Genomic DNA, 16,498 nt, shown 5'->3' with positions numbered 1-16,498 from the left:
CCCTCGAATGTGGCGTTTTTTAAGCTGCGATTTCCTAGCGCTGTCTCTTCTATTTTTGTGCATTTTCACAGTTTTTAACGCACCTCATCACCCATTGCAATGATGGTGTAAGTTAAAAAACGCTGTCAAATGCTGTGACGTGTTCAAAATCGCTGCTCGAAATTGCTGTAAAATGCTGCGATTTTGAACGTGGTGTTTTGTGAACACATGAGTGGCCTAAGTAGTTAAAGAGACAAAGTTCAGTTGCTGGACAGATGAAATCCATGTCATCACTCTTCATACGTTACATCCTAAATACTTTGCAGGATAGCAGACCCCATGGCGACTTGAGCTAGCTGTCTCTTTACAACCATTTACAACTGCATCATCAGTGGATATTGTACTGATGGCTTACACAGTTCTAGTCCCCGTGACCTCCCCAATACATGAGCCATGTTCTATATAGCATGGCTGCTCTCTTGCCACTTTAATTATATGGGGCACCACTGCACCCGGACTGCTCCCATTGTAGGGGCCCACAGCTGGCTGCAGTGCTAGAGAATCCCTTTCTCTGTACAATGGGGAGTCCTCAAGCAGTTACAGCCTTCTGTGCAAGCAGACTGTCACCATCACAGACCCGGCTTTTTACTTATTGCTAGTCAGGGAACATCAGTAAAGAAGTAGCAGTCACACCCGGACCCTTGTGCCTGTGCAGCGTGGCCGATTGGAAGTGAAGGGTGCGAGTGGGGGTTAGCTAAACTGGTGTCACAGTGACTATCACCAAATAGCGGCATCTGTAGTGGAGTAAATGGCTAATGATAACTTGTTATGAGAATTGCCGTGATGCCAGTGCTATACAGCACAATAGTTAGTAGTGAAGGAATAGACAGAAACTGAGAGCGGTATGAGATAACCAAGATGAAAACACTTTACTAATTCTTACCCAATGGAATATTTCAAGATTTCTCCTTTTTCAAAGTTGCAGCATAAAAGTTTTCTTCAGTCATACAGGGGTTACACAGATTGCTTAAACAATTGCAATGAGGGGACAGGATGACCTGGGGATATATGGCTGTGAGGGGACAGGATGACTTGGGGATATATGGCTGTGAGGGGACAGGATGACTTGGGGGTATATGGCTGTGAGGGGACAGGATGACTTGGGGGTATATGGCTGTGAGGGGACAGGATGACTTGGGGGTATATGGTTGTGAGGGGACAGGATGACTTGGGGGTATATGGCTGTGAGGGGACAGGATGACTTGGGGGTATATGGTTGTGAGGGGACAGGATGACTTGGGGATATATGGCTGTAAGGGGACAGGATGACTTGGGGATGTATGGCTATGAGGGGACAGGGTGACTTGGGGATATATGGCTGTGAGGGGACAGAATCCCCCTGCTGTGAGGCTATGCCCTCCTATCTCCTCTGGCGAAGCCTTTGCGCTGTAACTTACAAAGCCGCAGAGCAGCTCCCCTGGCCATCTGCTCCCTCACAGCTCCCTCCGCAGACGTGTCTGTGCCGACTCTCAGCTCTATCCCAGATGCTGGCTTTCTGCTGCTGTGGTGGCTTAAAGCTCACTCCCCCGCTCAGTGACGCCGTCTCTCTGCTGTGGCCGCTGACAAACAGAAAGAGAGGGAGTAACTCTCACAATCTCTTCATGTTAGCTTGTCATTCTTAAATTGTGTTTCCCCAAGTTAGCGTTATGGCTCCGCGGAAGTGTATTAATTCGCCTGACAGTTTCTGTGTAATTTGTTGGGAATATACAGTGTTGGAGCAACAGCTGAATATTGCAGACTTTGTGAAAAAAGTATACTTCGCATACTTCAGACTAAAACTTGTAGATCAAGATAAAGTTTGGGCGCCTCATAAAGTGTGCAAACGGTATGTTGAAGACCTCCGAAATTGGTGCAAGGGTAAGAAAAAAGCTTTCTGTTATGGGATTCCTATGGTATGGTGAGAGCAAAAGAACCATAGTGACGACTGTTACTTTTGTTCATGCAATGTGAAAGGGTATAATTCCAAATGGAAGCATTCCATTTCAAACCCCAATCTTCACTCAGCAATTCGTCCTATCCCCGATGGCACTGATATACCAATACCGAAGCCCCCTGCTTCCTTGGCAGAGATACCTAGCTTCGATGAAGGTGGAGTCATACCTGAACCAGATGATGAATCAAGTTCTGACTTTAAAGATGATACAAGACAAAAAAAATTTTTTCCCAGGAGGAGATCAATGATTTGGTAAGAGACTTGAATCTTTCCAAAGATGATGCTGAGTTACTCAGTTCAAGGCTTACTTTGCCCAGGAAGACAAGTTGACTTATTGCATCGATGTCGAAGGTTTGATGGGTCACTTCAAAATCCAATATGTTTCAAAAAGAAATCTTGAAACAGTTTGGCTCCACAACGTCGGTTTTTACGCTTCCATCCCTGTAGGTCATTCCGTACACTTGAAGGAAACCTACGAAAACTTGGAATTGGTTCTTCATAAACTTAAATATGTAGACCACGGTTGGCAAGTGTGTGGGGATTTAAAAGTCTTGTGCATGCTGCTCTGGCAACAACCTGGATATACCAAATACCCTTATTTTCTGTGTCTATGGGACAGACAAGACCGACAAAATCACTGGACCAAGAAGAGTTGGCAGCCGAGGATGCTCACAGCCATTTTCAATGTATATCCTTGGGCGAATTTCACACAGGCGAGTGTGATATATCAGAGTGAAACTCGAGCTGATATTGCGCTCGCCAAGGTACAATATCCCCACTGATGCAAGGCATTTTTGTGTTACAACCGCCTTGCATCACTTCATGAAAGTAACGATCGGAAAGTGTTTTGCATTGTTTTCAATGGGTAAATGTTACATCGCACTCGCCTGCACCTTGCAATGAAAACAATGGGCAAAGTGATGCAAGGCGATCCAAAGGAACGGCCAAAGATAGGACATGCCGCGATTTTTTCCCTACATCGCGATGTGGGTAAAGATTACTCATGTGTATGCAACGCACAAATCTCACGCGATTTTCTCAGCCGTGTGAAAACGGCCTTCAACAGGGTGACTGTTGCTGGTTGATTAATTATTGTCTGGTGTTAACAGGCGATCGTTGTCTTTCAACAACTAGCCAACAACTTTGCAGGGAGGGGAGGACTTGATCGTAGATCGTGAAATTGAATAAGTGAACAAGCGCTCTGTGTAAAACACACAAACAACGGTTGTTCATAGACAAACAACTCACCATAGTGAGTACTTCGTGCAGCTATTGGGACGACGGTTGCCGCCCTAATGCATGCTTATCTATGATGAGTACATGTCGCTGTAGTCCTTGATTGTTGTACGGCCGCCCCGTTCTTCTTCATTTAGCCTTTGCTTCCCGAGGATTTTACAGAGCTAAAAAGTTAACTCAAAATGAAAATCTCCCACTAGTTATAGGCTTTAGACAGAAGCATAACATGAGGCTCTTGGGCCCCAAAGGAAAATGTACAGAATAACAGGACTACTTCTGTGTTACTGGATGCCACCTCTGCACCATCTATAGCCCAACAGAAGATACTTGATATAAAGCACAACAGGTCCGGCATGAGAAAGTTACAGCTAACCGTTCAGGTGGTGGCTTTTCAAAGCCGCCGAGCCTTCGGCTTATATGACATCAAGATGCGGTGATAGAGCATGTCACACGTCTTTAGGAGGCTGCACATTTAGGCATTTTTCCACTAATGATAGAGAAAAAATGTAATTAGTGGGAAAACCACCTCAAGCATCCAAAGTAGAACTTTCCCTTCGTTAGTGATTTTGGCGAGCAGCTTACTCTGTTTGTGTGCATAAAGGTCACTCTTTTCCATGGAGTACATTGTAAACAGTTATATGGAACTAGTATATTTATGACATTCACATCATGCAGTTCAAACATCATTGGCAGGAGCTGAGCAGGTTATTACCGTCATCAATGCTAAAGTGAATTTGCAGCGAGAAGCACACAAATCACATCTAAAACCTAAGGAGGTAATTTCTTACGTTCTAGGGGATCTCCCCGTCCTATAACAATATAATGTAAAAATTAACGAATTACAAAATCAAAAAGATAAATGTATAATATGTGTTTTGGAATTACGTAAGAGAATGTTAAGGTTACCGTTTTCATACATTTATCTGGTCCTGCGAGACCTTTTTGCTAGTGTTTATTTTAAATTATTTGAAAACTTTAATAAAAACTGATTAAGCCTAAAACCCAAGGAGGTCATTTATTATGCGATTTGCACCAGTTTTCTTGTGTAAAAAGTTTGCATATTTTGGCACATGCATTTTCTGTGCCAAGATTTGCAACTTTTTCTACTTTACGCCACTCTTGGTTGGCCAATTAGGCCTCCTTCACACGGGCGACAAAGTCGCGCGATTTTGTAGCATTGCTAAGATGCTACAAATCGCATGTATGAGAAGCCCATGGTTTCCTATGGGTTCCTTGACACATGAGATGTTTTGTAGCATGCTACAAAATGACACACAAACATCGCAGGTCCGGCGATATGCCCGCGACACGCGAGGTTTTGTAGCCCATGTTTCTCTATAGAGCCTTCCTCTCTGTTGCATCGCACAAAAACGCAGTGTACATGCAATGCGATGCAACTTTGACAGTAGCAGATGCTACAAGGTCGCGTGATTTTGTAGCATCACATGCGACTTTGTAGCGCTACAAAATCACGGTATTGCTGCGAGAAAATCGCAGCGATATCGTACGGTGCAGTGATGCGATATTGCTGCGATTTTCTCGCAGCGATGCGGTGTCGCCCGTGTGAAGCAGGCCTAAAGGTATCACCTCTATAATTGCTTTTGCCTTCTTTATAAGAGCATTTTACATCATAGATTTTTGTGGCTAACACGGTACAACACTGTTTTTGTTCTACATCTTATGTAATGAATGAAATGCAAATGGAATTTATGTAATGGAATGTATGTAAATTATAGCAGCAAATCTACAGCAGCTCATTGCTAACATAGGTTTTCTGGAACATGTCCAGCCCAAGATCAGATAGATTTGTTAGGTGGTGTGTGTCTTTTAATCAATTTAGCGCATCTTACTCCAGCATACTGCAGTTTAACACAGGCAGTTTAATATATTTTTTCCCAGCGGCTTATAGGTAGAAATATCTGCACCAGCACATGTTAATGGCTGTGCCAGGTCCCTCAGGGAAAGATACTCTATAGCCGCGCTAAACTTCTGCTGATTAATGCAGGTCCTGTACTAGGGTCACTTCTCTGTTAGCTTAGAGCCCAAGAGGGTGTTTTTAAGTGGGCTCTCCAAACCAGACAACCCCTTTAATGTCCAACCATGAAGGAGAGATACATACAAATGATATATATCAAAATTAAATCAACTATGATGTTTTGTTAATTCATAGCACTTACGGTATTTTTGTCATACCTTTGCAGGGCGTCCCCTTCCAGAGTGCAATCCTCGGAGGAATTGCAGAAGGGAAGAGAGTGACAATCCAAGGACAAGCCCACAGCAATCCTAAACGGTGAGTTATTTGGGGAACCAGAAAGGAAAGAGGTCAATTATGAACTTTCCACTTTTCCTAGCATCCTGGTATAAGAAGACACACTCTAATACTGGAATCATAGATTGGTAGAGTTGGAAGTGACCTCCAGGGTCATCGGGTCCAACTGCTTCCTCAATGCAGGATTCATTAAATCATCCCAGACAGATGTTTGTCCAGCCTCTGTTTGAACACTTCAATTTAAGGAGAACTCACCACCTCCCATGGCAACCTGTTCCACTTATTGATCACCCTCACTGTCAGAAAGTTTTTTCTAATATCTAATCTGTGTCTCCTCCCTTTCAGTTTCATCCCATTGCTTCTAGTATTTCCTTGTGCAAATGAGAATAGGGCTGATCCCTCTGCACTGTGACAACCCTTCAGATATTTGTAGACCGCTATTAAGTCTCCTCTCATCCTTCTTTTTTGCAATGTAAATGTTCTCAGATCCTTTAACCATTCCTAATGGGACATGGTTTGCAGACCGCTCACCATCTTGGTAACTTCTCTGAACTTGCTCCAGTTTTTCTATGTCTTTTTTAAATTGGGGTGCCCATAATTAGACACAATATTCCAGATGAGGTCTGACTAAGGAAGAGTAGTGGAGGATAATTTGCATCATGTGATCTAGATTCTATGCTTCTCTTAATACAACCCAGAATTGTGTTTGCCTTTCTTGCTGCTGCATCACATTTTTAACTCATGTTCAGTTCGGGATCTATTAGTATACCCAAGTTTTTTTTACATGTACTACTGCTTAGTTCAATTCCTCCCATTGTGTATGTGTTTATGAAATTTTTCTTGTCCAGATGTAGGACCTTACATTTCTCCTTGTTAAACACCATTCTGTTAGTCGCCACCCACTGTTCAAGCTTGTCTAGATCTTGTTGAATCCTCTCTCTCACTCTCTTTTCCCTCTAGTGTAAGCTATCCCCCTAGCTTTGTGTCATCTGTAAATTTGATCAGTTTCCCCTCCTCCAAGTCATTTATAAAAATGTTGAACAACACTGGGCTCAGGGTTGGATGTTTCATTCAAAGCAGAACCTTCATTTCTGCCCATAATTTGTGTAGAACTGTACTCCTCTTCAGGAATCTAGTGTTTATTCACGATTCATGTTCAGTTTCCCACCACAGGTGGTATTGCTCATTAGGAGGTAGCACCTGAATTTCTGTAGAAGGTAGAGCTCATTTATCAAAACAGGCAGCTTTGATGAATGAGGCTCATGCACGTTTTGGGTGACTGGTTTGTTCATGGAAAGCCAGCGGCAATTTCGGACAAAGTTTGGAGGTCACACTGTACCCAATAAGATAACCATTTGGCAACTAGCAAGCAAGCTGAAAATGACAAGATCGCCAGGAATGGCAGCTGAATATGTCAGTGGCCATCCTCCAGGATGTGTGGGTACATTTGTCCCATTCCCTGCAAAAATTTCTTTGTCGTTTAACACAAGAAACTGGTAAGTCCTTGGGGAAAATGTCTGAGAGCTGTAAAGCAAATGAAGTTGAAACCCTACCGCACCATGGTTGTTCAGAAACTTTGGCTGCCTAATATGGTGAAGCGTATTCCAGGGAGCAGTTCCAGCGAAATTTAATCCAACATCAGTAACCCCTTGATATCACATGGATTACAGATGAAGCATGGTTCCATCAATGTGGCTATGTGAATAGTCAAAACTCACAGATTTTGGCCATAATTAACCAGCACAAAATCCACAAAATAAAGCAGTGCATCCCATAAAAGTTGGTCTGTGTGGCGAACGTTGTCCCATGGCTGCATCATCGGTTCTATCTTTTTCAATGACACCGAACGTTACCTGACAATATTCTAGACTTTGTGAACCAATTTGATAATGAGGAATTGCAGAATGGTTACTTCCAGCAAGACAGGGTCATACTTCCATCCAGAACATGGCGGATATTCGTTCTTTCTGCAGGAACAGGTTTATCTCAAAGGGTCTGTCATCACTGAGATCACCAGACCTTACACCAGCAGACTTTGTCCTGTGGGGCTACTTAAAAGGTAAAGTGTTCGCCAATAAACCATTGCCACAACTGATGTTGGCATGTTGTAGTGCACTTTCAACAACAGGGAGTGCCGGGTACAGAAGTGCTTGGAGGTTGGTGGTGGCCACTTACAACATCTTCTGTGATGAGATCACTAAGGACCATGGTAGACGTCAGTATTCCCCTTTGTGAGATATCATTGTCCCCAACACAAATATTGTGAAATTACTGGGTTGCCCTTGTAGTGAAACACCTTGTATAAGACCCAACTCATAAAGGAGGATGCTTCCGATCACAAATGTATACCAAAGCTGAACCTACACTTGGATTACATGTATGTCAGCATCATCATTCACAGGGGAAGTAAAACTGTTTTTTTTTATCTAGGTTTGCTGTCAACTTCATCTGCTACAACAATGACATTGCATTTCACTTTAACCCCCGATTTGATGAGAAAAATGTCATTGTATGCAACACCATGCAGGGTGGTAACTGGGGCTCCGAGGAGAGAAGACAAAATATGCCATTCCAGCAGAACACCTACTTTGATATAGCCATTATGGTGATGGGACATGCCTTTCAGGTGGGTACTTGTAAGTTATGGACATTTAAGGTCCTTTTACATAGGCCAATGATTGACTAAAATAATGTTCATACAAACCTTCCCTCCCAGTTATCACTGCCCAGTGTAAATATGCCAGATATTGAAAGAGACGATAAAATGCTGGTTTGTCGTTCATCAAATTTCTTATGCAGGCATTAAAATGATTGTTTGCTGGGTTCACCCTCCCTCGTGTACGCAGGAATGTGCAGCTGACAATTTCTACTTGTTCACCCAAACATTTGTGTGAATCGCCTCAGATAATTGCAGTGTATAAATGTAAAGTGACCCTTCCATCTGGATTACTGTGTCCTGGACACTCCAATGTGGAAGCAGGAACGTGGTGGTGACTGACAGTCCCACTTCTGCTGTAATCACTGGGATTGGAGGAGAGTCGGATCCTGGCTGTTTATAATGCAATCAGTACTGATAGCAGCACCTTTTATTCCAACCACATAAACCGTGGCCTACAATCACCAAGACTGATGGTTTAATATATACATCCTGGGGCCTGACGAAGGTCCCCAGGACTGTCTTGTGATAATGATAATGCTTGCTAGGCTATACTTCACACAGACAAAAATGATTATATAAAGTGACAGAAAGGATACATATAAAACAGGTCTTAAAAAACAAATGAATAAGTATCATAAAACAAACACACATTATGTTAATAAGCAAGTTAAATGGAAATATAAACCCCTCACATCTGCAGCATCCTATAAAACTGTGTAAATGTAAATCCATAAATTCTGATTCCCTTCAATGGTCTATTATAGATAAACCCCTTTAACAATGAGACACCACAAATCCGACTGACAATTAGTAAAGGTGCTTTTACAAGAGACAACGGTCAGTCACATAAGACCCTGACAGCCGTGCTTTTACACAGGAGCAATAGCAGTTCACATGATGAAGACAATGTGGATGGAAGATTACACCGGCTGCCGGCCTCCATTTACTACAAACAGGCAGTCATTCAAAGCTGAACAACTGCCTGTTCACATGGGCCAATTGTCATTTGGTTTTTATCTGAATTAAAAACCAAGCCACTCAGTGAGTGATTTCTCGCTCTCTCAGTGGCCGTCTGAATGCAGAACAACTATTGCTCAAAATCACTGTTTCTAGCAATGATTAAGGCGATAATCTCCCATGTAAAGGTATTTCAAGCCTGCTTTTCTGTAAATGATAACCTGACATTACTTCTGAAACTGCACAAGTTAATATGTAATCTTCTGCAACTACCGTAACTATGCATTAAGGAAGTACTTGACCTGGGTAGGTTAAAGTCACTGTCTGCTATGGCAATTCAACTCAACACCACAATTCCCAGTAAAAAAGACCAACACCATATTTGCATTAAATTGGCCACAGCAGCCGTTTTATTAACAGATTAACAATATATAACACAATATTTTAATCCATTATAAAGAATATGAGGGGAGGTCCTTGGAGCCACACAATCTGGTGCTCATAAAATAACTTGAGTAAAAATAGAACCTTGCCCCCAACTGTATTAACTGGTTCGAGGACACCACTAGCCATCTAAAGTGGCTAATATTACCGTAAAATTGGCCGGGAAAGATTCCCCCATAGGCCGTTTCCCAGAGCACCAAACACTAAAAAACTTAACAAGGAGGGAGTACTCAAGGTGAGGCCGTACCCACCAGCCTCCCCCCCACTGTCCAATATAGAACCGTTAACTAAAATCCCCAACTCCTTTTCCATGTCAGTGTTTCCCAGTGGTTTCCCTTTTAGTATTTAATGGTGATATATATTTCCTCTGCCCATGTACATAACCTTACATTTATAAGTTCTAAAGCTCATTTACAACTTTTCTGCCCAAGCCCCCAACGTAACCTGATCCTCTTGCGACTGCCTGGTGTCCTCTCTTGTGTTAGTTTCACAACACAACCTTCAGGTAAGAAACACATAGGCCAAGACTATGCAGAAGACATTGACATTTTCTCACTTGCGAGATGCTGTGTTACTGTCATGTGTATATAGTCTTTTCCTTTATTGCTTTATGCACTTGTGCAAGCTTCATTCAGTGACACAATGTCCTGCAACTTTGGGTGACAATCAGGGGTATGCATTATATGGAGGCCGTCCATGTCAATGCTTTAATTCCTCTGGAGAGAGAGAAGATGCAGCCTGTGTAGGTTGGCTTCATTCCTTATTTTAAAAGGTGTTGAGAACTTGTGCCGAACCTATAATGGAGGCTGGAAAGTAGGATATTGGGAATCATCCCAAGGATCATGGAAAGGATATAGCAACAAACATGCACCAAGTCCTACTGTCCCTCCCTGGTGGTATTATAGAGGTTGTACCAGAATTACAAGTTATTCCCTATCCACAAGATAGGGAATAGCTAGCTGATTAATGGGGGCCTCACCACTGAAACCCCCACCAATCCTGAGAACAGGGGTCCTGTGTCCCCCTGTTTTCATCACTGCGGTTGTGCTCCTCCCACCTGCAGTAGCATCACAGTGAATGGAGCACTGGTCAAGCAAGCACAGTCAGTGCTCCATTCATTTCATTGAGGCTGAGGGAAATACATGAGCTAATACTATCTCTGCCCACCCACTGAAAGTGAATGGAACGGCAGAGTGCTTGCGTCACCAGTGCTCCATTCATTCTCCTCATCAGTACTGGGTGATGCAGTAAGTTACTTGTAATTCTTGTACATCACCTTTAATAAAGACCAGAAGAAGACCGTATATTTAAACAGGCCCCCCTTAAAAAAGTGGGTTAAATTTAGTAAAACGTTGCGATATTCATGTATTTATAGAAAAATGGACATAACCCAACTGAGTGTAGTGAGACAGCGCCTCCTGGTGTCCATAATAATGTTACAATTTGAAATGATTGTATATTATAATAATAATTATCATTTTTATTTCTGTAGTGCCAACATATTCTGCAGCTCTTTACAAATCAGCAGAGATATGTACAGAATCAGACATTACAATGTAAAAACTAATCATTTCAAAGAATAGGAGTGAAGGTCTTGCTTATAAGAGTTTATAAGCTATGAGCAAACAGGGATGACACAAAGGGTGAACTGAAAAGTGCTTGATCTGTACGATGGTCCAGTCATCTCTGCGAGGCCCGCACAGAAACGTCACTAGTGCGGCAGCCAGCACATAGCGCAGAGAGACGATGCCTGGAGCGGGTGAGCCGCAGCAGTCACTGAAGGGGCACGGCTTGCATCCCGCTGCGAGAATTCTCGCAGCGGGATTCGATCCGGCCGTCTGCAGGAGGCCATATAGTGGCAAACAAGCACCAAGTCCTGCTGTCCCTCCCAGGTGGTATTAGAGGTTGTACCAGAATTACAAGTTATCCCCTATGCACCATTCATTCTCCTCTACAATACGGGGAAGAAGTGCAGTGAGTAACTTGTAATTCTGGTACATCCCCTTTAATAAAGACCAGAAGGGGACCATATATCACAAATTGAAACAGGCCCCCTTCCAATGCTGGTTAAATTTAGTAAAACGTTGTGTTCTTCATATATTTATAGAAAAGCAAACATAACCCAACTGAGTGTAGTGAGACAGCGCCTCCTGGTGTCCATAATAATGTTACATTTTCAAGTAATTGTATATAATAACAATAACCATTTTTATTTCTATAGTGCCAACATATTCTGCAGTTCTTTACAAATCAGCAGAGATATGTACAGAATCAGACATTACAGTGTAAAAGCTAATCATTTCAAAGAATAGGAGTGAAGGTCCTGCTCCCAAGGGATTATAATCTGTGAGCAAACAGGGATGACACAAAGGGTAAAAAGTGCCTGATCTGTATGATAGTATATCTTTTATTTTAAAACAAAGTATACATAAAGCTGCATGAGACGGCCATTCAGCCAATACCTGTGTACACACATATAACGTGCATTAGGGTGCAGCGGCAGTGGGAGATGTTTAATAAAGGGATTCGGGATCTGGAGTAATGTAGAAGAAAGGTTGAAAGAGGAGTCAGAATAAGGGATGTGATAGGCCTGTCTATGAGGATACATGTAAAGGGTTCATTTAATTATGTAGATGTTGGGAATTAATCTGTTTGGGATAGCGCAGTTGCAGCTCAGAAAAAATGGTGGAGACAGGAGTGGGAAGCTCAGATTATGGTGGATGTAGATCCAGATTTAGCCTGACATCTTTAGTAGAATGCAGAGTAAAACAATAAAGCCAGAGTCAGGCAGCTGAGTAGCCTTGAGCTCTGGAAGGTTGGCAGAAACTTGGGAAGGGACCATCAGGGCCAAGCCCAAGTCTTTTAGTGTGACCAGGGTCTCCCAATTGACATATGTAGGTGGTAGGGACAATAGGCACACTTGTCCCTGAACAGGCCATACTGGTTTGGACTGAGGCCTAGCTGCGGACTGGGCCTGCGACAGAATGGGTACCCGCAGGCACGACTGTACGAGGTGTAATCTCAGGAGGCCATGTTGCTGCTCAGAAATGCTTAAAGGGGTTGTCCCGCGCCGAAACGTTTTTTTTTTTTTTTCAATAGCCCCCCCGGTCGGCGCGAGACAAACCCGATGCATGTGTTGCAAAAAAAAAAAACGGATAGTACTTACCCGAATCCCCGCGCTCCGGTGACTTCTTACTTACCTTGCGAAGATGGCGCCGGGATCTTCACCCTCGGTGGACCGCAGGTCTTCTGTGCGGTCCATTGCCGATTCCAGCCTCCTGATTGGCTGGAATCGGCACACGTGACGGGGCGGAGCTACGAGGAGCAGCTCTCCAGCACGAGCAGCCCCATTCAACACGGAGAAGACCGGACTGCGCAAGCGCGTCTAATCGGGCGATTAGACGCTGAAAATTAGACGGCACCATGGAGACGGGGACGCCAGCAACGGAACAGGTAAGTGAATAACTTCTGTATGGCTCATAATTAATGCACGATGTACATTACAAAGTGCATTAATATGGCCATACAGAAGTGTATACCCCAACTTTGTTTCGCGGGACAACCCCTTTAATAAAAACAATTTACCAGCCTAACAAACTAAACAGATTCCTCTGGTGAATTGTGCATGATATATATATATATATATATATATATATATATATATATATATATATATAAAAGTTCACCCTATTTGTCTGATTATGATAAAGTCCGCTGTTTGAGCAAGCTATCCTAATAGTCCAGGTCTACTGGGATTTGTAAGCATGTATCTCTATATGCCTGCTTTTGAGCTGACTGGTTAATGGCAGTGAGCACCAGGAAAGTCTGTATGATTAACGATGCATTGCAAGAGGTCTGTGAGATGAGTGCTACCTCGACTTGGGAAGTTAATCTTCTGCTCACCAAATGTTCCAAAAGTCCGAGTCAAATCAAGAGCCCAAATCCCTGTAGGGTTGCAGCTTTTCCACCAAAGGTGCTTTGGGACGTTCCCTCGGCTCTTGGGCATGCAGTGTAGTACTCAGCGCCTCCTGTTTCTACGCTGAGGTCCAGTCAGCTCACTCCCACACCAAAAGGTGCAGAGCCATGTCTAACATAATCAAACAATAAACTAAACTGAAAAAGCATCTCTCTTACACAGAGCACATGCAGTGTGGTAGTCTCAGATGAGGGAGGAGATATAGAGTAGTGCAGCACTGTGGAGAGATTTATGGATGACAGTGAGAAGTTTAAATTTTATTGTATAGTGGATGGGCAACCAGTGCAGTGACTGGCACAGAGTCGAGGCATCAGTATAGTGACTAGCACAGGATGTAAGCAGTGGTGTAGTGACTGTCAGGGTAGAGGCATCAGTACAGTGACTGGCATGGGGTGGAGGCATTGGTGCAGTTACTGGCATGAGGTGGAAGCATCAGTGTAGTGGTTAGACAGAAAGATGAGCTTGGGTGCTGCATTCAGTATATATAGGAGAGGGGAGAGTGAGGCGAGACCGATAAGGTGTGAGTTACAGGAGTAAAAATGAGAATATATATCAGGGCAATAATAAGAGTATTCACTGTGTCCATAGTGAAGGCAAAAAGGGCGGATTCTGGAGATGTTTTTGAGGTGCAGATAACATCAGCGTGCAAGTGACTGAGTATAAGGAGTGAAGGAAAGATCTGAGTCAAATTTGATCCCAAGACAGCAGTTATGCTGCCAAGGAGTTATGGTAGTACCACACACTGAGATGGAAATACCAGGCTTTTGAAGGTTAGTAGATGGTGGAAACAAGAGAAGTTCAGTTTTTGATAGATTCAGTTTTCAATAGTGGGACAACATGGTGTTAGAGATAGTGGGCAGACAATTGCTGTTGTTTTGTAGCAATGCAGAGCATATAACAGGTTCCATAAAAAGGTAGAGATGGTGTTACGTCCGCTTGGCGAACAAAAGCGCCACTTCTCAGAACGGACACAAACGTGTCCGTTTAAAACCACAAACACACACCTATAGTACTTGCATGGACCAATTGCATCTCTCCAGGAGGAAGAATGGACATCTGTCTCTAACTGATCAGGGAAAGAGGGGCACCTCTGCCTAAAAGCGTAGTCATCGCCTCGATAAAGGCAGACCCACTGTCTTCTTCTAATGACCTGGCTATCCCTGATCAGGGAGCTGGAGAGATGCACTGAACACACAGGACATGCCACTGTTCACACACACACACACACACACACACACTGTACACACAACAGGACAGCCCATAAAGCAAATGTCTGGCATCTTGCACACACACAACATACGTCGCTGTTCACACCAACATATGTGGTTGTGCATACAACACGGACCCCACCCAGAGCTCACATGTATGCCAATGGTAAACCATAGCCAGTCCAAGTGTCCTCACTCCAGGAGAATAGGGAGAGTCAGCCACTGTGCTGACATAGGGAGCACTGTGAGGCATCACCCATCTGACACATGAATAGGGCATCAGACGTCTGGGGGCTACATCTGCCCAGGAATAGGGAGAAACCGGCAGGTCACCTGCACCTGCGTGGTCACCGTGCCACACACTACACAATGCACCCACCCCAGAACCGTAAGGAGGGGAGGGACAGCAAGTGCCCAGACAGTCTTCAGGGGAGGAGAGAGACACTTCAAACAAGCATGCAACCACCAGCTCTGAGTGGGATAAACAGTGATACATAAGGCACTAAAATGACCAGCAATCTCTCCCAAGAGTTTGCTAGTATTTATCTGCTTCAGACCAGGTGGATTGGCTGGTGGAGAATACCACACCCAGCCAGATCAAGTAACCCCTACCTGTGAAGATGTGCACAAGGAAGCCTGTAGAACCACAGGTCCCAGTCGCACAGCCTTAACAGTTGGTGCTGTAAGCAAAATTTTCTGATAGTTTGTTCAGTTGGGATCGTGTAAAGAGAAAAGAGGAGAGGACCGAGGACGGAACCCCATCAGCAAAAGGGAGAGGAAAAGTAGAGCCGGCTAATGATACACCGAATAAGGGATCAGAGATGTAGGATATAGCATCAAGTCCTATAGAGCCTACCATACTGAGGAGGAGCCGGTGATCAACAGTGTCAAATGCTGCGTATAGATCCAGATAGATCTAGAATAGTTGCCATTACATTTAGCCATCCGGAGATCATTTGACACTTTAGGGGCAGTGTCTATAGAGTGTGGAAACCAGATTTTAAGGGGACAACAATATCAAATGTTATTATTTTGGAATTTCATATTCTAATGATATTAATTGTTCAGCATTATTACATTTATTAATAACATGTTTCCAAGTAATGTTTAACCTTATAAGACTGATACTACTTCTTACTTTAGGTCACTGTGAATGGACAGCACCTATTAGAATATCGTCATCGTGTTCCCTATCAAAACATACAATCCCTTCAGATCTCTGGGGACCTCAATCTTAGCTGTGTCACCTTTTCTCCACCTGTAAGTATCTAATGCTTAGAGTGATCTTTGCGTCCACAGAGTTAGCTAAAACAATGAATTGTCTCCATTACAGGGATGGGAAAACACTCAATCTTCATATGATTAAAACAGAATCAGTTCTGGTATTAAATTTTGCCTATTCGAATAAGTCAGCCCCTTGGGGCCTTGTTACATTGATTGTTTCAGAGTTTGGGTCCATTCGAGGATCTTCTGGTACTTTGATAGGCTTATCCGGCCATGGCTGGTACTCTTATAGCTTAGCATTTCTGAAAGATTCTCAGTAGCTAAGCAGATCAACCACAGTCCTGACTGCTTAGTATTTCAGCTCTGGTCCAATTTAGCATTTCACACTGTTTGCAGTTTACAATTTTGGACATTGTCTTTGCTGCTTAATAATCCCCCCCCCCCCCCCCCCCCACACACACACACACCATCATGATGATCCTGTGGGAGCTAAAAATCTAAAAAAAAACCCACTTCTTTTATTCATACATACTTAACATTGTATTATTATTAT

At 43.3% G+C, this 16,498-nt stretch overlaps 1 protein-coding gene across 4 annotated transcripts in view; it reads left to right on the top strand.

Annotated features, from left to right (window-relative positions):
* The window catches only part of LOC136580511 (galectin-4-like), a 58,601-nt gene that overhangs the window by 28,854 nt on the left and 13,249 nt on the right, over positions 1 to 16,498 (top strand). For all 4 annotated transcript variants that reach the window (XM_066581121.1, XM_066581120.1, XM_066581119.1 and 1 more), the window contains 3 exons: positions 5,410 to 5,498; positions 7,908 to 8,103; positions 15,865 to 15,981. In XM_066581121.1, the coding sequence (XP_066437218.1) occupies positions 5,410 to 5,498; positions 7,908 to 8,103; positions 15,865 to 15,981 (402 nt within the window). The remainder of the gene's footprint in view (positions 1 to 5,409; positions 5,499 to 7,907; positions 8,104 to 15,864; positions 15,982 to 16,498) is intronic.

Source organism: Eleutherodactylus coqui, chromosome 10, assembly GCF_035609145.1.
Source record: "Eleutherodactylus coqui strain aEleCoq1 chromosome 10, aEleCoq1.hap1, whole genome shotgun sequence".
In the NCBI taxonomy this organism is placed as follows: Eukaryota; Metazoa; Chordata; class Amphibia; order Anura; family Eleutherodactylidae; genus Eleutherodactylus; species Eleutherodactylus coqui.
This window is presented reverse-complemented; position numbering and strand designations above follow the sequence as displayed.